The 24,868-nt window shown below is 43.9% G+C and overlaps 1 protein-coding gene across 3 annotated transcripts in view; it reads right to left on the bottom strand.

The window, feature by feature from the left end:
• Window positions 1-24,868, bottom strand: part of ARFIP1 (ADP ribosylation factor interacting protein 1) — a 155,617-nt gene that overhangs the window by 34,624 nt on the left and 96,125 nt on the right. For 2 of the 3 annotated variants that reach the window (XM_040418551.1, XM_040418553.1), the window contains 4 exons: window positions 23,067-23,162; window positions 19,045-19,160; window positions 14,296-14,517; window positions 2,421-2,578 (listed from right to left, as the gene is read on the bottom strand). In XM_040418551.1, the coding sequence (XP_040274485.1) occupies window positions 2,421-2,578; window positions 14,296-14,517; window positions 19,045-19,160; window positions 23,067-23,162 (592 nt within the window). The remainder of the gene's footprint in view (window positions 1-2,420; window positions 2,579-14,295; window positions 14,518-19,044; window positions 19,161-23,066; window positions 23,163-24,868) is intronic. The other variant, XM_040418554.1, reaches the window with a different exon arrangement.

Raw genomic sequence — 24,868 nt, 5'->3', positions numbered from 1 at the left:
CTTTTGGAACCAGCTGATATCTCCTGTGCCGCTGCTCGCCACGCCCCCTTTAGGGAAAGTGGTGAGGGTGGCCTAAAAACTGGGATATGCGACTATTTAAAAAATAAATAAATCATAGTTAACTCCACTTTTAAAGCGCATGGGAGATGATAAATCTCGACCATTATGTAGAAAAAATATATATATAAAAAAAAAAAAGTTAAAAATGATACAGAATTTTTTTTATAAAATACTGTACAAATAAAATAAATAAAAACGCCCACGTCAACCAAAGCCGTTGCCATTATCTCCCTGTTCATGTGAAAGTATAAATATAATATATTAAAAAGACAGACACAAAATAGAGAACTCATTTTAATAATTTATTTTTGTGTCAGATTGTATATTTTAAGAATAAGGAGCAATACTTTGCAAAAAAATTTAAAATAAACTTTTTTTTTAATGTTTTGCACAATAAAACTAAAAATATATATTTTTTTATATTAAAAATCCCTGTGTCACACAAAAAAAAAAAAGAAAGAAAAAAAATGAAAAAGTTACATCCTTTAAACCACCACGTGTGCTAATGGACATTTAAGGTCTGGTGATTAACAATGAGCGCTTATAACTGGGGGAGGCAGTAATAACCAATGAGCGCCGTCCTCAGCAGTGAAGGAAAGCACTAGTTTATGAATAGGAGGCAGGGTGGAAAGAAATGTCGCCTATTACACGGCACTGTTTTCGGGCCAAATACTGGGAATAAGTGCTGATAACTGACCTGTATAACTCGTTTGTTGGCTGATTTGCATCTGGGAGATATACAATTACCGTCAGCACATCTCCCTGTATAATTACCGTAGTGATGTGCTTCTGATAATCAATAGAACCGAGGTAGCAATCATTCCTTCCCATTTACTTTGCACCGGCCTGTATAATAGACCGATGCAAACAAACACCAATGGACATTTTTTTTGCGGTCCCTTGAAATATAGCAATGAGACAATGCGGCCCCCCAGACTAAAATAAAAGTTGTGCACCCCTGGCTCTAAAGGATATCTATGAGAAAAAGAAAGGGTAACTAAATCTGTTAAAAAAACAACAACAAAGAACTAAGGGGCAGAAGTGCTGCTCAGAGCACTGTGCGCCTTCAGCTTTCATCTGCCCTGCTCGGAGCTTGTGGCATACAGGTCCATAGAAAGTATATAGTATCTGTACCACACAATGGAAAAGCTGAGCAGAGCCGATGACGGACAAAGGGGCAGGGTGGTCTGAGAAGTGCTTCTGTTTTTTTCACCAACGTTTAAGAAAAGAGAATTTGTTCTGTAATGTGTCAGGAGCAGAACTGTCCTGGAGACCTTGTGTGGATCCAAATACACAAGCGGAACAAAAAACTTACCACCTGGTTTGAATAATTGAAATTTATGCCGTTATATTTCATGATTTGGATGTACACAGGAGGGCAATTTATCACGTCCCCACTCTAAAATTTTGGCTTCAAAAAGTCACAAAATAAGACTTTTGATAAATCGGTCACAAAGTATGTTAATGCAGACTGACTTCAAATATTCCCCTCTTGATGAACTACCCCCATGGTCTCCATGATAGCACTGCAGAGAAATCTTAAGGAGATTCATTACCATAAGAATTTCTCTGTAGCACAGTTTTAGGCTACATGTTCGTGGTGTGTCTTGCGGTCTGCAAATTGCAGATCCGCAAAACACGGATGGCGTCCGTGTGCGTTCCGCAATTTGCAGAACGGCACGGAGAGCCATTGATATAACTGCCTATGGACAGGTTATATTTTTTTTGCAGGGCCATGGAATGGACCAATGGATGCGGACAGCACACGGGGTGCTGTCCGCATCTTTTGCGGCCCCATTGAAGTGAATGGGTCCGCATCCGAGCCGCCAAAACTGCGGCTCGGATGCGGACCAAAACAATGATCGTGTGCATGAGGCCTTAGTCTTTTAAAGGGTTCTTATGGTAGGTATCCTTTAAAGGGGTTCTCCAGGAATAATACATTTTTGCAAGTGCCCAAAGCCTGCCTCTCTAAACAGAAAATATATACTGCTCCCCACCGCTGCGATCCTCCCCACTACCTCTGCGGTGTAAATTTTTTGATCCCTGCAGTGTTAACATCCGATGCAGCAATCACTGCTGAAGCCAGTCATTGGCTGGAGAGGTGCACGTGACCATGCCCATGCCCATGGACAAGGGGGAGGCAGCACGGTGAGGAGCAGGTCAGTATGAATCTTCTGTTTAGAGATTCAGACTGTGGGAAGTCATTATTCCCAGAGAACCCCTTGAAGAACAGAACTATTTCTAGTTTGCTAGAGAGTGCCTTTAGAATACTATAAATATGGAAATGATTGCAAAAATAAACGATAAAACTGAATAAAGTAAAAAACAAAAAAAAACTAAAAACTCTATATTTTCATTACCTGGATGTCTCATACTGTTTGACAGTAACAAGCGTGTCTTCTATTGTCTTGTTAACTAGTGTATTTACACTGGAAATAAAAAAGTTGATGGCCCCCAGAAGCGTTTCTCCATTCTTGGCAAGAAGTTTCTGAGTGTCTGCATTGTATCCAAATTCCTCCTAAAATACATCAAGATGTAAAACGTCACAAAGTGTGCAAAAATGCACCATCTAAGGAACATAACTTATAAAATAACTATAAGTGGTGAATATGCCAGTTCCAAAACCCTATTAGGGTATGCTGAGCTATTAAAGGGGTGCTGCGGTTGAGGATTATTGGAAATAGTGCATTTATACGGCGATTCCCTTTATGCTTTGTGGCTTATGGTGAGTGGTGTGCTGGAGATTCAGATTAGCAGTCTACTATAATAGTCCTTGTGCTTTCGTATAGGGTTGAAATAAGGAACGTCCATGTGTATGTCCGTATTACAGATAGACATTAGGGAGATGCCTGACAAAAGGCTCCCAGATGCCAGATTCAGCTGAAATGCCAGGAAGGGATGCATGTCAACATTAGTTGCTATTTACTTAAGCAATCAGCATCCGTGCTGAAAATAGAACATGAGGCGGCAGATCATGTACGAGCCGGGCACTTGTTATATAAAAGCGAGATCAGAGACAGTGATGTCATCAGGACGGTAAGACACTGAATGGGAACAACAACAATAACGAGGGGTGGGCTGGCCGGCAATTATACACGATCAAAGGAGCACTCAAATGTCAAATAAATCATCTCATGGAGGGGAAGCAAAACAAGAGAAGGGCTTCAGGTACAACAGCCACGATGATGCACATGGCCAATGAACAGTACTCACATTACTATGGAAACAAGCCGAAAAACAGGACATGCACAGCAGGACAATGAGCTCTCATGACAAGTGGAAAGTGGGCGAGGATCGCCTAGTCCAGACTAGTCATTACATCTGTTCCAACATCCCTCTCTCCCAGAATATTACCTGCCATCATGAGCTAATAAGAAGGATATTATGTCAGCCGCCATCATGACTTTTGCCTGATGAGCACTGCAGCCAGGGTTAATGAATGCACCTCCGGGCAGGGGCCAGAATAAAATAGCTGGTTAGGTATAATGGCACATAGTAAGGCTACGGCTCGGGAGCAAGAGCTTACTGATCTTTGGGTAAAATGGCTACACACACCATGATGGTTTTAGAACAGAACAAGTCAATGCACATAATAGCGCGGTGGCTCCGCTTGTTACACAGTACAGTTGACAAGACACATGGGAAGGTTAAACTGTACTACATTACAAAGTGATCACATATACTAATATAAAGCTTGAACCAATCATGTATTTTCTGTTTCCATCTCCACTCATCAGCCACACACAGCCTGCTTTCTCTACAGATGAGTTGGACACTAAATCTGAATCCAAACAAAAAAAAGGAACAGACAAAATGTAACATACCATAATCTCCTTATTTTTTCACAATTGCAGACCATACAGAAATCTAACTGAAAATCAGTGTATTCCTGTCTCAGGCTGTAGCCATGTATTCTCTGCCCTCTGATGCTAGTGCACGTGAGACAGGACGTTTAGGCTTCAGAATTTGTTTACACAGCGAGTATGGCCATTTTGTTGGAAGGAAACTCTTAGTTACCAATAGTATAAAATAAATCCAGTGGCATTTGTAGTCCCAGTAGTAGCACACAGGGTAACACCAGTCAGCTGTACATCTGACTCACAGGGCAAGGCGTTTCTGTGGCAGAAGCAATCTTACTGTTTGCTGACACAGTGATGAAATTTATACCATTGTACACATATATAGCACCGGGACAGCAATGTTTACCTGGCCACACGTGGCCTCCAGTACATGTCTACAGCTTTCTAAAGCTCCTGAAAGGCAATTCTGCCTAATTATACTATTTTAGCTCCCTATATTGCTGTGTAATTAGGCACATTTGCCTTTCAGGAGCTATAGAGGGATGTGTAATAAGAAAAGTAGAGGCATGCTGGAGACCATACTGGGCATAAAGCATACTGCCTGCTGCCCTGTTACTATATGTATTTATGCTCTATATACTCAATAGTGGAGCAGTGCGTACATACTACTGAATGTACAGAATGTATGTACCAAGAGTGACCTCTGTTAACCAGCTTTCCCAGACTGATGGATTCAAAATCTCCAAAAATCCTAGTTATTTACTGATAGAACCACTAGAAAAACCAAACTTTGTTTGCGGTAGTGGGAAAGCTGGGCATGTGCAGCTACTAGGGACTGCTGAACACTAAATGTACCTTAATAAATCCCCCATAAGTAGTCAGTGACAGTGCCCTCAGCACTAACATGGTTATAAGGGAAAATAATAGCATTCTTAATACAGAATGCATAGTACAATAGGGCTGGAGGGGTTAAAATAATAATATTATTATTATTATTATTATTATTATTAATTAAACTCACCTTAATCCACTTGCTTGCGCAGCCGGGCTTCTCTTCTGTCTTCATCTTTGCTGTGCACAGGAAAAGGACCTGTGGTGACGTCACTGCGCTCATCACATGGTCCGTCACATGATCCATCACCATGGTAAAAAAAGATCATGTGATGGACCATGTGATGAGCGCAGTGACGTCATTAAAGGTCCTATTCCTCTAAGAGGAAGACAGAAGAGAAGCCGGGCTGCGCGAACAAGTGGATAAAGGCGAGTTAAATTATTGTTTAACCCCTCCAGCCCTATTGTACTATGCATTCTGTATTAAGAATGCTACTATTTTCCCTTATAACCATGTTATAAGGGAAAATAATACAATCTACAGAACACCTAACCCAAACCCGAACTTCTGTGAAGAAGTTCGGATTTGGGTACCAAACATGGCGATTTTACTCACGCGCATGCAAAACGCATTACAATGTTTTGCACTCGCACGGAAAAATTGTGCATTTTCCCGCAACGCACCCGCATCTTACCCGGGCCAAAAACATGACGCCCGTGTGAAGGAGGCCTTACTTTGGGTGTGCCCCACATGTGCTCTATAAGGACACATGGGGTTTCTGAGCCCCTGATTCTAATCTTGTGACAAGTGATCTTCCCACTGAGGTGAAAGGTAGCCTCGTCGCTGAACACCAGCCTGTCAGCGTATTCTCCTCTTACAATCAGCCCTGCCAGTGAATGCAAAAGCCACAGGGCCAGATTTATCATTAGCTCAAGTCAAAATAATGGAGTGAAAAAGTCGCAAATTTTTGCACAATCACTAAAACTGCGCAAACATTTGCAACTTTTATTGGCTTTGCGCTATGCTCGCCAGTTTTCTGAAAGTGGGCGTGTTTTCTTATGTAAATGAATCTCTAGACAGATTTACTATTGCGACAATTTAACATTTCACTCCGGTGAGGACCATGCTTATCTTATGAGACCTTTTAATAGAACATGCGGCTTTTTCTTAAAGACACGCGACTTTTGTAAAGCCGCTAACTGAAGTATAAACTGCTACGGTCAAACTACATTTATCACAGTATTAAAGGACCATTAATAAATCTGACTTTGCCAAAAGTGACTTTGGACATATGTAAAAGTGGAGTAAGATGTGAGTAATGATAAATCTGGCCCACAGGGTTTTGGTTTGTCATCTGGTTTCAGCTCCTGAAGAATTTGTACTCTGTATGGTTTACAATGTTTTCATAAGATACGCCATACAGCAGTTTCTGGTACTTGTAGTTCCATACTAGTCCACCTGGTCGACTTTTTAGGACTATGCTCATGCTCGAATCTTGTTCACTGTCTCATCCCAAGTCTTTGGGTGGCCTGGACTTCTCCCATGACATAACCAGCCAGGGGTTTCAAATTGCTTTACCCAACGCGAAATGCAGTTTCTTTTTACTAAATTTTCAAATTCCAACACACAAAAAGCGTTTTCTTGCGGCAATGTCACCATCTTTAACAAATACTCTTTGTCTATAGGTTTAACTAACCTGCACTTAAAGGGGCAGATTCATGAAAACTGTCTATAGCAACCAATCACAGCACAGCTATCATTTTTCAAGAGCAGAATTTAAATAATAATAATATATATATATACACATATACATATATATATACATATACATACACACACATATACCGTACACATACACATACATATGTACATACATATATATTGTTTTAAAAAAATAAAATAGCAAGGTTAGGTTTGAAAACTAGAAAGGGGTTACACACTCTTACCTACCCTAACGAAGAGTGGCTAAAATGGTCCCTAAAATCAGGGCCTCCTGCACCTAGGCAGATATCTTTTGCTGCATGTAGAATATTAACATATCTTTGTAACAAGTTAAAACAAAATCCAGAAAACTGTAAAGCTTGTAAACTGGTTCAACAAGGAAATAAATTCATCTCATTTAATTGCTTTCAAGGAAAGTGACTAGAATCAAGAAAGACACGATGAGAAGAGTGTCTTGTTCGCCTCTGCCACATTTTATAAAAGGATTGGAAACGTGCGCCGTAAAGTACAGTACAAACAGAACCGCAAGACTGAAAACAAACTGTACTGGAAAGTTACGCAACAATGTTATATAAGAAAACATGCTGGAAGAACCCACAAATGTCATCGATGGAGTACGGGTACAGGGTGTGTAGATGTATTTATGATATATGGAGAGAGTTTTTGTTCTTTTAGATCCGATAACCACTTTCGGGCTAGGGCTACACCTAGACTGCTGGAGTGAATTCATCACTGCTAAATTAGCAAGAGAATTCCAATGTATTTCTATGTTATCTATGGGGGACAAAAGGAGCCACTACTTTATAGGCTAGGACAATAACTAGATTTAGCGGAAGGAGTATGGCTAGTTTCATACTAGCGCTGGTGATCTGGTAGGGATCAGCCTGCCAGATCGCTCTGCATTCCAGCGTTGCTGGAAGCTTCTCCGTCCGGCCCCATCAACTATAATGGGGACTGGCAGAGATCTGGCAAATATGGCCAAGAATCGTCCGGTTTTCTGCACAATAGAGGGCTCAAGAAATGTCGCCCCAAACTTACGATATGTAAATCTGAAGTGGTAAGCCACAGAGGTGGTAACCACTTCACTGAGCTGCAAGGGGAGGTTTCTTAACCGCTTTGATACAGACCAGTCATAGTGGACAGCGTCAGAAGGGCCTGCCGCAGTGCAATATTGTGACATTCACCTGGACACTAACTTCAGCCAGGACATGTTCTCACTCCAACCAGAGTGAGACTTCACAGCCACACAAAGGAACCCGATTAAGAAGAGGTCTCGGCAGAAAGTAGTAGACGGCATAGGCTATAACTTATGAGATCAGGCTTCAGCAGCCCACTCTGATGCAAATGCCTAATGATGAAGGGTTTTTTTAGACAAATTTTCATCTTTTGGGTTTCCACATTCTAATGGTGATATAATTGGTTGCTTCATTTAGTTATCGAAGACGAGTACTTTCTCATATGCGTTTTGGCATTCTAGTTTTGAGATCCGACAGAGGATCTCAAAACCGGACCAAAACGGTTCTGTTTTGTCCCTAAGCATTCTGAATGGAAAGAGATCCATTCAGGATGCATCAGGATGTCTTCTGTCAGCATTCAGTTTGTGACCGGACACAAAACAGCTGCAGTTTTGTGTCCAGTCATCGAAACAGAACAAACCGGATCCGTCACTAAAAACAATTTAAGTCAATGGTGATGGATCGTTTTTTTTAGGATCTTAAAAACATTGATCACCCACCCATTGACTTTCCTTTTTTTGTAGTGACGGATCTGGTTTGTTCCATTTTGATTTCACACAACCGCACCCTAACGGAACAGATGCATCCTGATGCGTAAACAAAACGGAACGATTTTGGTCAGGTTTTAAGATCTTCTGCCAGATCTCAAAACCTGAAACTAAGGCTACTTTCACACTCTAGTTTGGTGTGGATCAGTCATGGATCTGCACAGACGGATCCGTTCAGATAACACAACTGTCTGCATCCGTTCAGAACGGAGCCGTTTGTATTATCTGTAACCTAGCCGAAACGGATCCGTCTTGAACACCATTAATAGTCAATGGAGGACGGATCCGTCCCCATCGACTTACATTGAGTGTCAGGACGGATCCGTTTGGCTCAGTTTCGTCAAGCGGACAGCAGAACGCTGCAGGAAAAGTTTTGGTGTCCGCCTCCTGAGCCGAATGGAGACGGAACGGAGGCAAACTGATGCATTCTGAGCGGATCCTTATCCATTCAGAATGCATTAGAATACAAACTGATCCGTTTTGGACCGCTTGTGAGAGCCCTGAACGGATCTCACAAACGGAAACCAAAACTCCAGTGTAAAAGTAGCCTAAAACGCATATGTGAACGTAGCCTTAGTGCACCAACAATACTCATGTGAAATGGATGGCAAGAGCAGCAACATCATTCATCTAGTGTCCCATTCATGAAAGTGGTACACGTAAAGCAATTGCTTGACTAACAATTGCATAATTGACTTGCTACTAAGTATCTGATAGGTACAGCAACTGATTAAGTAAAATTGCAGATTTTATAGCTAATAGGGGAAGCAATAAAAAATGGCTTTAAGTGGGAATACTGTATACTTTTACTTCATTGTAGTACTAGAAGACCATTTAACGTGCATTGCAGACAGCTGAACGTACGACCAGAAGGTAGTACTGTAATTAGTAATTTAGTAATTCTTAACTACATGCAATAAACGATTAGAACATTATATTCACTCTATCTACACTTAAAAATGTTTTTTTTGTCCTCCTTCCTGTGTTGTGTGCTGGAATTTTCTGCATAACTCTACACTGTTTTACTATCATTGGCTCAGAGTAGGAGCCAGGGGCGTAACGATCGCGGTCGCACAGGGTGCGACTGGGCCCGACGGGGGCTGTACTCACGTAATGGGAATGCTCTGATGGGGCCAAGCATGAAGTACAGTGAGAATGCCGGGCCCCGTCAGAGCACTCTTCAAACATGAGGGGCGCAGAGGCAAGGAGGGCGCTCTCACCTGGCCCGGCAGTTCTTGTCACTGCCGGGCTGTTCTTATTCAGAGTGAAGCAGGGAGATCTCTCCACTCCGTGCTTCACTGTTCTTAAGAGCTCAGGCGCTCCCCCTGCTGGCCGTATATCGCGCTGCTGGCTGTGGGAGGAGCGCTGAAGGCCTGGGAATTTGCCCCCAGCACAGCCAGCAGCGCGATGTGAGTGTGGGAGCGAGCGTGTCATCAAGGAAGAGGGTAAGTATGTATAGCCCCCCCCCCCATAAAGCTGCAAAAAGGGGCCAACAACTAGAGTGAGGGGGCACAAAAGAGCATATTCACTGTGAGGGGGGCACATATCTGTCTATAACTACCGTGAGGGGGGCACATATCTGTCTATAACTACCGTGAGGGGGGCACATATCTGTCTATAACTACCGTGAGGGGGGCACATATCTGTCTATAACTACCGTGAGGGGGGCACATATCTGTCTATAACTACCGTGAGGGGGGCACATATCTGTCTATAACTACCGTGAGGGGGGCACATATCTGGCTATAACTACCGTGAGGGGGGCACATATCTGTCTATAACTACCGTGAGGGGGGCACATATCTGTCTATAACTACCGTGAGGGGGGCACATATCTGTCTATAACTACCGTGAGGGGGGCACATGGGTCTATAACTACCGTGAGGGGGGCACATATCTGTCTATAACTACCGTGAGGGGGGGCACCATATCTGGCTATAACTACCGTGAGGGGGGCACATATCTGGCTATAACTACCGTGAGGGGGGCACATATCTGGCTATAACTACCGTGAGGGGGGCACATATCTGGCTATAACTACCGTGAGGGGGGCACATATCTGGCTATAACTACCGTGAGGGGGGCACATATCTGGCTATAACTACCGTGAGGGGGGCACATATCTGGCTATAACTACCGTGAGGGGGGCACATATCTGGCTATAACTACCGTGAGTGGGGCACATATCTGGCTATAACTACCGTGAGGGGGGCACATATCTGGCTATAACTACCGTGAGGGGGGCACATATCTGGCTATAACTACCGTGAGGGGGGCACATATCTGGCTATAACTACCGTGAGGGGGGCACATATCTGGCTATAACTACCGTAGGGGGGCACATATCTGGCTATAACTACCGTGAGGGGGGCACATATCTGGCTATAACTACCATGAGGGGGGCACATATCTGGCTATAACTACCGTGAGGGGGGCACATATCTGGCTATAACTACAGTGAGGGGGCACATATCTGGCATAACTACAGTGAGGGGGCACAAAAGTAGGCATAACTACTGTGACAGGAACAAAAGTGGGCATAACGGCTGTGAGGGGCCACAAGGATGACATACTATTTTGAAGGGACCACAAGGTGGGCTTAATTACTGTGAGGTGGGCAAGGTGGGCATTAGTACTGTGAGGGGCTACAATGTGGGCATTAGTACTGTGTAGTAGCACTAGAGGAAATGTCCTAGATTACCCTGCTATACATTGGCATGGCTCAGTCTTCCTGGCCAGCAAAGGGCCCCCTGCTGGTGATTTCACAGGGGCAGTCACCATCCCTTCCTTATGCGATTATTCTTTTGTTCTCCATCACCACAGGGACCTTGTTCTGGATCCAGTGGACAACACGCCGACGCCAGCGACACCCTGGATGAGGTAGGACTAGATTTTATTAGGAGTGTAGCCATGCATTGGGCTTAGGGCTCTTTAACACGAGCGGATCCTGTGCGGGTAATCCGCTGCGTGAAAGCGAGCCAAGCCCCGTTCCGGACAGCAGAGACATGGAGCATTAACATGATTGATAATACTTCGTGCCTCTGTGTGACAACTTTATCTCACTGTCATTTTGTAGTAAAAAGATCACAAAGAGGCACAGAACATTATCAATCATGTTACTGCTCCGTGTCTCTGCTGTCCGGAACGGGGCTTGGCTCTCTTTCACACAGCGGATTACCGCACGGCATCCGCTCGTGTGAAAGAGCCCTTAGTCTAAAGAAAATCTACCGCCTCTGTAAAAATGGGGGGGGATCCAAAGTTTGCACTGGGGCCCATAACACTCTAGTTACGCCACTGGTAGGAGCCATAATCCGTTCTATCTTAACAGGAAACATCCCCCCCCCACCTTTAGTCACAGGAAGCATACCTGGTGTACTTTTTTGGTTTTCCATGTTAAAAAGACCTGTAACTTTTGATAAGTCAATTCACACATACGGTATGTACTTGGTATGCGAGTATATTTCATAGCACTTAGCAAATGTTCTTAGATGTGTATTCTGATAAGAGCAAGTTCTTTCCTATCCACTGGAGATAGTATAACTGATAGATCAGCAGGGGTTTGACCGTAGGACACCCACTGATGACAAGAACAGGGGGTCCCATGCCCCCATATGGAGCGGCAGGTCAAGCAGGTGTATTGCAATCCATTCATCTCCATATGTGTACTGTTAATAGATGACTACAGTTGCTTGGGTATCTCCGGAAGTCTGACTGACTTTGAATGGAGTGGTGGTGCACATGCTCGACCATCACCTAATTTTGCCAATCTGACATGGGTCACTTTATGTGGTAATAACTTGAGTGTTTTTTCGTGACACATTGTACATCATGTTAATGGTAAATCTGAGTCAATATGTTTTACCTAAAAATACCAAATTTACTGAAAATGTGGAAAAAATCACTGTTTTCTAAATTTGAATCTCTCTGCTTTTAAGACAGATTGTGATACCACATAAAATACTTAAATTAAGTAACATTTACCATATGTCTACTTTACGTTGGCATCATTTTGGTAACGTCATTTTATTTTGTTAGGACGTTAGAAGGTTTAGAATTTTAGAAGCAATTTTTGAATAAAATTTCCAAAATCAACTTTAAGGGCCAATTTAATTCTGAAGTCACTTTGAAGAGCTTGCATAAAAATAAACCGCCCATAAATTACCCCATTTTAGAAACTACACTCCTCAAATTATTCAAAATTGATTTTAGAAATGTTGCTAACCCTTTAAATACTCCACAGGAATTAAAGCAAAATGAAGGTGATATTTGAAAACTTCACTTTTTTTTGCAGATTTTGCAATCAAATTTTTTTCTGCAACACATCAAGGGTTAACAACACAACAAACATAATATGTATTACCCTGATTCCGCAGTTTACAGAAACACCACATATGTGGTCGTAAAGTGTAGTATGGGCCACACAGCAGGGCTCAGAAGGCAAATTTAGTTAGAATGGTCTTTGGGCGCCATGTTGCATTTGAAGAGACCCAGAGGCACCCCTACAGTGGAAACTCCCAAAAAGTGACCACATTTTGGAAACTACACCACCCAAGGAATTTGTAAGGGGTGTAGTGAGCACTTTATACAGGCTTTTTATAGAATTTATAACATTTGGCTGTGAAAAGGCCCAAACTTTCTTTTTCACAAGTGATAAAAGGAGAATATCACCCCACAATTTGCTACCCCTTTTCTTCTAAATACAGTAACACCCCATTTGTGGTTATAAACTGCTGTTTGGGAATACGCCAGGGGGAAGAAGTGGCATCTGGATTTTCTATAATGGAATTTCCTGAATGGTTTTTATTTTTTTGACTTAGCTGTGTAAGGGCTTATTTTTTGCGGGACAATCTGTAGTTTTTATTGGCACCCATTTTGGGATTCATTTTGCTTTGTGATCGCTTTTTATCTCATTTTTTGGACGGTGAGGTAGGCAAAAATAGTTTTTATTTTTTTATGACTGGCTCACTATGTGGTATATATGATATAAGTTTATTCTGCAGGTTGATATGATTATGACGATACCAAATTTAGATAGATTTTTTCATGTTTTACTACTTTTGCATAATAAAATCCTTTTTATTAAAAATCTTTATATTTTGCATCACTATATACTAACATCCATAACATTTAAATTTTTCTGCCAACATAGATGTCTGAGGGCTTGATTTTTGCAGGACAGACTGTACTTTTTATCGGTACCATTTTTGGGCACAAAACTTTTTGATGACTTGATATGTTTTTTTGCGAGGCGAGGTGACAAAAATAGCTGTTTTGGCGTTATTTTTTTTTTTAGGGTTCATCTGATGGGGTAGATCATATGATATTTTTATAGAGCCAGTTCGTTACAGACGTGGCAATTCCTAAAAATAAATAAATCATGTTTTTGTATTGCCATTTTCTTAGAGCCATTTTTTATTTTATTTTTTGACATTTTTCTAGCTACAGTCTTGTGTGAGGGCTTGTTTTTTGCAGGATGAGGTGACATTTTTATTGACAGACGACTTTTTGATCGCTTGATATATTGTTTTTTGAGAAGTGAGGTGACAACACCCCATAAGGTCATACAAGAACTCTGGGTGACATTTAACATTTTTTTATTTTTTAACTATTGATTTCTCCTGTAACTGGGGCTGATATAGTAGCCCCAGTTACACAGGGGGAATACAACCTCCTGAGAGGCTGTACAGCATTATAGAGCGCTGTACATCATCACTGCAGGGCTGATTGCTGTTTTAGGAAGACCCGAAAGCTCCTGCACGCTCACATGACCGCCGGGCCGGAACAGGAAGCATGGGGGAACGATCCCTGCCTACTCTATGGGGTGCCCTGCTATCACTGACAGCAGGTCCCAGCACAGCAACTGCACTATAAATCCTGACCCCTAGGACTTTTATAGTCTATGGGCGGTCGAGAAGTGGCTAAACAGACTGACAAGGGGCTTCATTCTTGTGATCCATCCATAACTTGTTCTAACCAGAATACCCTTTCCACTTGTATTTTTAATTTTCTTTCCATGTGATATTACATAATGAAAATAATAGCAACAAATTTAAAGCAAATCACAATGAAAACAAGAAGCCCAAATTTCTTATACTCACATGTAACTCTAAAGACTTTAAGCTGAGGTCTGCAAATGCATCTCCCAATTGCCTCTGGGTCTGCACCATCTGATAAAGCTGTGAGGAGAGCGTCTGCGCCAGCTTTAATATATACTCATACTTCTTCTTGTTGTCTCTCAGAATTTCTATCTGTGCTTCTAATTCCAGGTCAACTGTTCTTGAGCCCCGTCCTAGCTTCTCGGAGAGGATCTGCCTGGTGCACTGCAGGGGTACAGATATTTACAATTCAGAGAATCCAACAAAATAGCGTTCAATCAGTTTTACACAATTCACATAGTAAACTACATTTAAGGGTGTATTAGACACCCTGATGTTGCAAGCGATTGTCAGAAAGGAAGTGTTCCCTCCCGGCAGTCGCCATATAGCTAGCTATGGCTATTACATGCAGAAATCTTCTCCACAACATGGTGAGGAGTGGTCGCTATGCCATCGCTCGTCCCCATGCAGGACGTAGGTGTTCCAGCTGTAGATCGCGATTACACAACACACTGGCAAATCCAGATCTTTAAAGGGGTTCTGCACTTTGTTTTAACTGACGATCTATCCTCTGGATAGATCAGCTTCTAATCGGCGGGGGGTCCGACACCCGGGACACCCGCCGATCAGCTGTTTGAGAAGGCAGCGACGCTCCAGCAGCGCCGCGGCCTTCTCACTGTTTACGGCCGGCCCACTGACGTCACGACTAGTATAGACTGCCAGATAATCGCTCGGCAAAACAGATCCGGCATTTATTTTTTCACCTTTTTTTCAGTCTGCGCATGCACAGACCGGAAGGACGGATCCGGCATTCCGGTATTCTGAATGCCGGATCCGGCACTAATACATTCCTATGGGAAAAAATGCCGGATCCGGCATTCAGGCAAGTCTTCAGTTTTTTTCGCCGGAGATAAAACCGTAGCATGCTACGGTTTTCTCTTTTGCCTGATCAGTCAAAATGACCTGAACTGAAGACATCCTGATGCATCCTGAACGGATTACTCTCTATTCAGAAAGCATGGGGATATGCCTGATCAGTTCTTTTCCGGTATAGAGCCCCTGTGACGGAACTCTATGCCGGAAAAGAAAAACGCTAGTGTGAAAGTACCCGCTATTCTTACACAAGTGCAATGTGACTTCGCCCATTTCAGTGAAAGTGCACCTGGGAATGCCTGGCGTGGAGTTGTGTCTTTTTTAAAAAGTCGCAAATGATAATTGAGATGAAAAAGTGATCTACAAGGAACACACACTCAAATTCTCACTCCACCTCTGAAGGTGGTGCAGTATGGAAAGGCAGGCAAATGTAGAAAAATTTATCTCAGCAGCAGTCGTGCACCAGTACTTGTGACATTTTAATGCCAAAAAACTGGCATCACACATTTGATAAATGTCCCCCTAAACATGTGCAGAATCATCTCCTACAAAGCTCCGCTCCTCCTTTATAACATGGTGCCTGCAGATAAGACTGCATTTTATGGTGATAGGTTCTTTCACATTGCAGATCCACCCAAAGTTCCTGTTGTGGGGATTAACCAATGGAAACCTTGGGCACATGCACTAACAGATGCCAAAAAATGGCACTTGTCCTAATAAGCAGCCAAAATATCTATATATCTATCAGCTCTGTATGAAATAACTCAATGTGCTGCACTATTCCACAAGGTAAATAACAAAAAAAAACACAGATACCAGCCTGACGGAGGACGCAAGGACGCTCTTTTGGTATCTGTCAGTATAATGGGGCTGATAGGTCCATTAAATGTCTGAGCCAGGAGCTTTCGTAGCGCATATGCCAAAAATACACTGCAGGCAAGGTGAATAGTATGGGGTCTTCAGGCTAGTGATGTATATAAGGCTACTTTCACACTAGCGGCACAGACCTCCGGCAGGCTGTTCCGTCCTGCCGCTAGTGACTGTGTGCCCCCAGACTGCCGCTCCGTCCCCATTGACTATAATGGGGCGAGGTTCCGGCGGAGGCATGGCAGCGCACGGCGAGAGGCTGCCGGAATTAAACTACGACATGTCCGACATTTATTCCGGCAGCCTCTCGCCGTACGCTGCCATGCCTCCACCGGAACCCCGCCCCCATTATAGTCAATGGGGACGGAGCGGCAGTCCGGGGGCACACAATCACTAGCGGCAGGACGGATCCGTCAGGCTGTTCACCCGACGGAACAGCCTGCCGGGGGTCCGTGCCGCTAGTGTGAAAGTAGCCTAAGCGTGTACCCATTCACTGACAGCAAACCGAATACTTTCACATTTATAGGACAAGAGTATTAGAGTCTATTCACACACAGCAAATTTGTTAAGATATTCCTGAAGGTCAAAATCAGTTCCAAACATCTGAATGCGGTTGTTTCTGCATCATGTACCAGGATTTCTGCAAGTTCTATTCAGATGTATAGGGCAGTCACAGATATAATGCTACAATGTTTCGTATGATCATACTTCTTAAAAGGGGTTGTCCAGTATCTTTCAAACAGACATCCTGCACAGAATAACTGAAGGATATGTTGACCGTCAAACAACGGAGAAAGCCGGAGATGATGATGTTGCCTACTTCCTGCCCATGTAACTTATATGGGCGGAGAGGCAAGCAGAACCAGGAGCAAACCGGAAGATGCAGAAGCAAGGCAATGGACAGGACATGAAATGTCAAAAAGGGTCATGATACTGGATTCCAGATCTGTAGATGTTATATCAGTAAGGCCTATTGCACACAATCGTATGGCTTTTTCAGTATTTTGCGGTCCACAAAAAACGGATCAGCAAAAGATACGGATGACGTCTGTGTGCATTCCGTTTTTTGCGGAACGAAACAGCTGGCCTCTAATAGAACAGTGCTATCCTTGTCCGTTATGCTGACAATAGGACATGTTCTACCGTATTTTTCGCCCTATAAGACGCCCATAAGACGCACCTAGGTTTTTAAGGAGGAAAATAAGAAAAAAAATATTTTTAACCAAAAGGTGTGCTTTTGGTGGGTTTTGAACTAATGGTGGTCTGTGGGTGGCACTGTTATGGGGGGGGGGGATCTGTGGTGGCACTGTTATGGTGGGGGGGATCTGTGGATGGAACTGTTATGGGGGGGGGGGATCTTTGGATGGCACTGTTATGGGGGGGATCTGTGGATGGCACTGTTATAGGGGGGGGGGATCTGTGGATGGCACTTATGGGGGGGGGGGATCTGTGGATGGCACTTATGGGGGGGGGGGGGATCTGTGGATGGCACTTATGGGGGGGGGGATCTGTGGATGGCAACTTATGGGGGGGGGATCTGTGGATGGCACTTATGGGGGAGGGGGATCTGTGGATGGCACTTATGGGTGGGGGATCTGTGGATGGCACTGTTATGGGGGGGGGGTCTGTGGATGGCACTGTTAAGGGGGGGGGGGATCTGTGGATGGCACTTATGGGGGGGGGGATCTGTGGATGGCACTTATGGGGGGGGATCTGTGGATGGCACTGTTATGGGGGGGATCTGTGGATGGCACTGTTATGGGGGGGATCTGTGGATGGCACTGTTTGGGGGGGGGGGGGTGATCTGTGGATGGCACGGCTATGGAGGGGGATCCGTGGATGGCACTGTTATGGGGGGTGGATCTGTGGATGGCACTGCTATATATGTGTCACCCACAGATCCCCCACCACATAATAGTGGCATCCACAGATGCCCTAAGATACCATAGCTAAACCTGTGGGAGGGGGAGGGAGGAGGGGCCGGTGTCATGAAAATGCAGTGGGGCCGGTGCAGTCACTGTACTCCGGCCCCACCGCTCACTCACTTCCTTTTTGCCTAAACATTTTATAATAGCTTTAATTGACGTTCCGATCCCCAGCCCCATCTGTACTACCATACTTACGAAATGTCCTGTAGCAGGCAGAGCAGGGCGGGCGGAACTCACTGATGTCACGTGACGTGCCTGAGCCGCCAACTTTATGAATGAAGTAGGCGGCGCAGGCACGTGACGTCAGTGAGTTACGGCCGGCCGCCCGCCCTGCTCTGCCTGCTACAGGACATTTTGTAAGTACGGTAGTACAGATGGGGCTGGGGATCCGAACGTCAATTAAAGCTAATAATCTAAAATGTTTAAGCATTAAGGAAGTGAGTGAGCAGTGGGGCCGGAGTACAGTGACCGCACCGCCCCGCTGTATTTGCATGACACCGGCCCCTCCTGCCTCCCCTGTGCAGCTGCAGCATCGCAGACTGCGATGTAAAATGGCAGCATTCGCCCCATAAGACGCAGGGGAATTTTCCCCCCACTTTTGGGGTGAAAAAAGTGCGTCTTATGGGGCGAAAAATACGGTATATTTGAACGGAAATACGGAGATGGAATGCATACGGAGTACATTCCGTTTTTTTTTTTGCGGACCCATTGAAATTAATGGTTCTGTATACGGAACGCAAAAAACGGAACGTAAACGTAAAAAAAAAATGTGTGCATGAGGCCTAAATGAGTGAGCATGGAATACCATAATATATGAATAACGGTTAGAAGACACTGGACAACCCCATCTAGGGCAAAAATTCACGTATATAGTACGGTCCAAAGCAAACTTAGGGATTCTCAATGTGTATAAACAAAAAAAAAATAATAATTCTCTGTATTATCAGCTCTGGCAAAGTCTTGAATGATGGCTTTGTACAGTTCCAGGTGCATCTGAATATAAAGCTTTTATTACAAACATAAAACCAATAAAGAGACATCTACAGATCCACAAAAAGGGAGCAGATCGCAATACTAAACACACCTTGTATGTATTTAAACTCCACCTTCTCACTAGTTCTAATTTTTCAATAGCGGTACTTCTTGGTTCTTCGGAGAGGACAACTGGGCCACTTCTCTGCTGTATTATCTGCCCGTCAGCTGTGGAAACAAAAGACACAAGGACAATAAATAAGCGTCTCAATGCTCATTACTACTCTATCATGGAACTGTACAGGTTAGGCACTTTGTGCGAAGAATCAGAGTTATACACTTCTAATCGTCTTTGTACTTACACCAGCCCCTTATCGACTGCTGTATAGTGTTTTTACTGTGGTCGTTTGACTGACTTCTGTCGCATCGCACTGCACTGATCGGAGACCAATAAAGTTTGCGCATGGTATTTAGCCTCTTTGATGCCACAGTTAATACTGAACACAGCATCTAAAGTGTGTGATGGGGTGGGGGGTAAGATCCCTCAAATTTGACAGAGGGAGGTACAGAGCCCCCTGTTAACCACAATGCAAACAGGGAGAGGGAGGTGCTTTATTAGGGTAGCTGGGGCCTAACAAGGTCCCTTGGTCTGCAATGAGCACCTGCCATGACCTGACCTAAAAGCACTGGTAGGCAATAATGCTTTACAAAGCAATGCACTAAAAGCATTACAGAAGTGATCAAGGTGGACACACACAAAAATTTTAATAAAAATAATTAACCCTTTCAGGACCAGGGTATTTTCCATTGTTGTATTTACATTTTTTACTCCTTGCCTTCCCAGAACCATAACTTTTTTATTTTTCTGTTCAAATAGCCATATGAGAGCTTTTTTGGTGTTGTACTTTCTAATGGCACCGTTTAATATTGCATACAATCTAGTGGAAAACTGGAAATAAAAAATATCCAAATGGAGTGGAAAAAAACATAACTCCACACTAGTTTTATGGGTCTCATTTTTATGGCTTTGACTATGTGGTAAAGGTAACCTGTTCTCTTCATTCTCCAGTTTAGTACGATTACAGCGATACCACATCTGTATAGGGATTTATTTCTTCAGAGACAATCAGACTATTGCAAAGAACGAACGGCTCCTCCGATCTCCAGGCAAAAAGCCTGTCAGGCCTTGGGAGTGCTGGGCTCCTGAGGAAAGCGGATGTCTGCGGTTTAAAACATAAGAAACCCAGTGGCTATGGCACTTGCTGCGCTCGGAGGTGGGTGCCATACTTAAAGACCTGACTTCTGCTGCATATTTATGGTGAGTGGTCAGGAAGGGGTAAAAGGGGTATTCTGGTTGCTAGACGTTATCCACCATTCACAGGATAGGGAATAACTATTAGATCCGTGCGGGTCCCAACGCTGGGACCTCTACTGATCTCGAGGGCCAGGTCTCACCTGCGCTTGGACGCTCCATTAGTTTCTAAGGGAGTTCAGGAGATAGCAGAGTACATGGTTTGTCTGTCTATCTCCGGAAACCCCACAGAGATGAATGGAGCAGCCGCAAGCATGCTAGACCGGCTGCTGCGTCCCTATCTCGTGATCGGTGGGGGTCCCAGAGGTAGGACTCCCACAGATCTAACACTATATTATTATATATTCTCTCACAGAACCTTTCTCAAGCCAAGTGAATTCCAAAGTGCAAAAATGTATACATCACATAATTAATCACCAATTGATGCATGTTTAAAAGTACATGCCCCTCTGTCGTTTCCAATCAGCGTCATCTTGCAGCCTGTTCAGACTAGACGCTAAGTCCATGTCAGACAGATCTCCATTACAACTTGATTAAATCCAGTGGTATATCAGTGTCCATGATTGCATATAATAGTTACATACTTGTGCATCATTACATGTGTACATTATTTCATGGGCTAACAAAGTGCTAAGTGCTATTCATATTACAAACACTTGGCTACAACATATATAAAGACTCAAGGGCATATCGCAGGCTGAACACTTCACCAAGGGCTGTAGAACGGGCACATACGTGACGCACACCAGTCATACGCGCCAAAACCTATGCGTCTTCCTACTCGCAATGCGCATGCGCCGCCGTCCCATATGTCCGCTCACAGCCAGCGCCATCTTAAATAAGGGCAAATGAACAAGAATCTATTTGTGGAAGTGGAGTCTGATGTTCTCCTTTAATTATGCATTCTTGTTCATTTTCCCATCAGTTTGTCTGGTGTGCGCCGCGTATGTGCCCGTTCTACAGACCTTGGTGGAGTGTTCAGCCTGCGATATGCCCTTGTGAGTCTTTATATATGTTGTGGCCAAGTTTGCCTTGCTTCTGCATCTTCCGGTTTGCATCAATTGGTGATTAATTAATTATGTGATTGTGATGTATACATTTTTGCACTTTGTAATTCACTTGGCTTGAGAAAGGTTCTGTGAGAGAACCGAAACGCTGTGTGACATATGTGAATAAAAGACATTTCTTCTACTTACTGTATTTTTCGCTTTATAAGATGCACTTTTTTTCACCCAAAAGTGGAGGGAAAATGTCAGTGCGTCTTATAAAACGAATAGTATGTATTAGGAGCGGGGAGCGAAGCGCCGCAAGCACAGGTAATACTTACCCTCCCTGGTCTGCGCCGCGGCTCTTCAGCTGTTGTGTTCCCATCTTCCCAGCCTGTGCTGCACTGGCCTGACCCCATACAGCGTCAGGATGTAGTGTGCGCACTATGACCTGACGCTGCATGCAGTCATGTGACAGTGCAGTGCAGGCCGGGAATATGGGGGCTAGTCCGAGGTCTGGGGGGGTACCGACGGGCTAGTCCGAGGTCTGGGGGGTACCGACGGGCTAGTCCGAGGTCTGGGGGGTACCGACGGGCTAGTCCGAGGTCTGGGGGGTACCGACGGGCTAGTCCGAGGTCTGGGGGGTACCGACGGGCTAGTCCGAGGTCTGGGGGGTACCGACGGGCTAGTCTGAGGTCTGATGGGCTAATCTGAGGTCTGATAAGGCTCTGAGTGGGCTGATATGAAATATTTTTTTCTTATTTTCCTACTCTAAAATCTGGGGTTCGTCTTAGGAAGCGGAAAATACGGTATATCTACACCCGTGATCAAAGAAACACAGGCACCCGCCGCAACATAGGAGTGCTGCCCCAAATCTAATTATATGTTATAATTTATATATTATATAATTTGTTTCTCTGCTAGTACAGCCTGCCAAATTACAAAACGCAGATGTGAAAGTAGCCTTGGGTTCAAAACACATGGAGGATTAAGGGGTAAAAAAAATTAATAAATACATTTCCACCTTTAGTCAGGAAATGACTACCAATTCCCAAGATCTCTGACACAGGGAAATAATTCAGTCAGCAATGGAGGGGGTCCAGCAGGTTTACAAAAATGCGCACCCCATTTGTTCTGGGAACTGGTGCAGATCCAGCTCACAGACCACCAATTCTCTACCAATATATTCCAGTGGCTTCTCAGAAGATAACTAAATAGTACAAGATACTTTAAATATGAAAAATCAAACATGCATTCATCTTACTTGATCAAAAGGCATATATTTAAATCACCCAACCCAAACAATAAGGTTATTTTATCGTGTTATGTCATTAGTGCAAATTAACAGGAAACAGTCATCATTATAACCGCTAGCAAACACGGGTAAATAAGCTGTAATTGTACTATCAGGATTTATTTTCCAGAAGCGTTTTGTAAAGCAACATCACCTTGCTCAATGCATACACCTCTCATTACAAGGTGTATCTACCACTTATGGCCTCCACAAAAGCACCATCCATGGACCAGTTTCGTGATGGACCTACTACGCAGAGTTAACGCGTTATATTCTATTGTTAAAAATGACAAGTTGCTTGTGCATGGTGATTCCTCTCTCCTGGTTCTTCCCCCCTAATGATGTTATCCACATATCACAGTGCAGTATGTATTGCAGAAAGTGATGTTGCCTTTAGACATACAGAGATCAAAGATTAATATTTTAGATTATTCGCATGACATTAAAGCACATAAATACGACAAGAATAATCAGGATGTTATCAGGGAAGTAAAGGGGGTTAGTGCAGCAGCTCCGGGGGGCTATCCAGCTGTTTGCAGTACCTGACGGAACAATGAAATCATCTCCTTGTCCAGCCAGTCTGCTAGCTGCAGTGCTGCTGGGAGAAATGACTGGAGACCTGGGAGTGGAGAAGGATCCTGGAGACAAATTGCATGGAAATTAACATAGTTAATACATACATTTGTAAAATATGAAAGAAAAGCATTAAACCGGGATGTGAAATGTTACTAAATAACTGCAAGTCGTATAAAAATAGAAGTTGCAGACGGACCCTAAAGGCCCTTTAACACGGGCTGATGTTCATATGAACATTCATTCCCAATCATTACAAGTCGGGCAACTCAGATGACTTGATTGTTACGGTAGTAGCACATCTCCCTGTGGAAACAGGAGACGTGCAAACTAGATGAGGCCAAACAACCTTACGATCATTCATCCCATACAATACGAAGACCAGTACATTAAAATGTCACTGACATGCTATATCGTCGATCAGTGCTTGTCTACCAGCAGATTTTCTCAAGCAAATGGACCTTGACCAATTACACTGTTGGGCTTCATGCACACAGCAGTTTCTGTATTACAGTCAGCAAACAACGGATCTGCAAAGTATGGACACCTTCCATGTGTATATTCTGCTCTTGTCCCCGATGTAGGCAAGAATAGGACTTATTCTATAATTCTAGAGATAACCATGGATTGCAAAAAAACGAAAATATATATATATATATACACTGCTCAAAAAAATAAAGGGAACACAAAAATAACATCCTAGATCTGAGTTAATTAATATTCTTCTGAAATACTTTGTTTTTTACATAGTTGAATGTGCTGACAACAAAATCACACAAAAATAAAAAAATGGAAATCAAATTTTTCAACCCATGGAGGTCTGGATTTGGAGTCACACTCAAAATTAAAGTGGAAAAAAACACACTACAGCTGATCCAACTTTGATGTAATGTCCTTAAAACAAGTCAAAATGAGTCTCAGTAGTGCGTGTGGCCTCCACTGCCTGTATGACCTCCCTACAACGCTGTGCATGCTCCTGATGAGGTGGCGGACGGTCTCCTGAGGGCTCTCCTCCCAGACCTGGACTAAAGCATCTGCCAACTCCTGGACAGTCTGTGGTGCAACGTGATGTTGTGGATAGAGCGAGACGTGATGTCCAGATGTGCTCAATTGGATTCAGGTCTTGGGAAACAGGCGGGCAGTCCATAGCTCAATGCCTTCGTCTTGCAGGAACTGCTGACACACTCCAGCCACATGAGGTCTAGCATTGTCTTGCATTAGGAGGAACCAGGGCCAACCGCACCAGCATATGGTCTCACAAGGGGTCTGAGGATCTCATCTCGGTACCTAATGGCAGTCAGGCTACTCTGGCGAGCACATGGAAGGCTGTGCGGCCTCCAAAGAAATGCCACCCCACACCATTACTGACCCAATGCCAAACCAGTCATGCTGGAGGATGTTGCAGGCAGCAGAACGTTCTCCACGGCGTCTCCAGACTCTGTCACATCTGTCACATGTGCTCAGTGTGAATCTGCTTTCATCTGTGTAGAGCACAGGGCGCCAGTGGCGAATTTGCCAATCTTGGTGTTCTCTGGCAAATGCCAAACGTCCTGCACGGTGTTGGGCTGTAAGCACAACCCCCACCTGTGGACGTCGGGACCTCATATCACCCTCATGGAGTCTGTTTCTGACCGTTTGAGCAGACACATGCACATTTGTGGCCTGCTGGAGGTCATTTTGCAGGGCTCTGGCAGTGCTTCTCCTGTTCCTCCTTGCACAAAGGCGGAGGTAGCGGTCCTGCTGCTGGGTTGTTGCCCTCCTACGGCCTCCT

The sequence above is a fragment of the Bufo bufo genome, chromosome 2, assembly GCF_905171765.1.
Source record: "Bufo bufo chromosome 2, aBufBuf1.1, whole genome shotgun sequence".
In the NCBI taxonomy this organism is placed as follows: Eukaryota; Metazoa; Chordata; class Amphibia; order Anura; family Bufonidae; genus Bufo; species Bufo bufo.
Note: the sequence above shows the minus strand (reverse complement) of the source record. Positions and strands in the feature narration are given on the sequence as shown.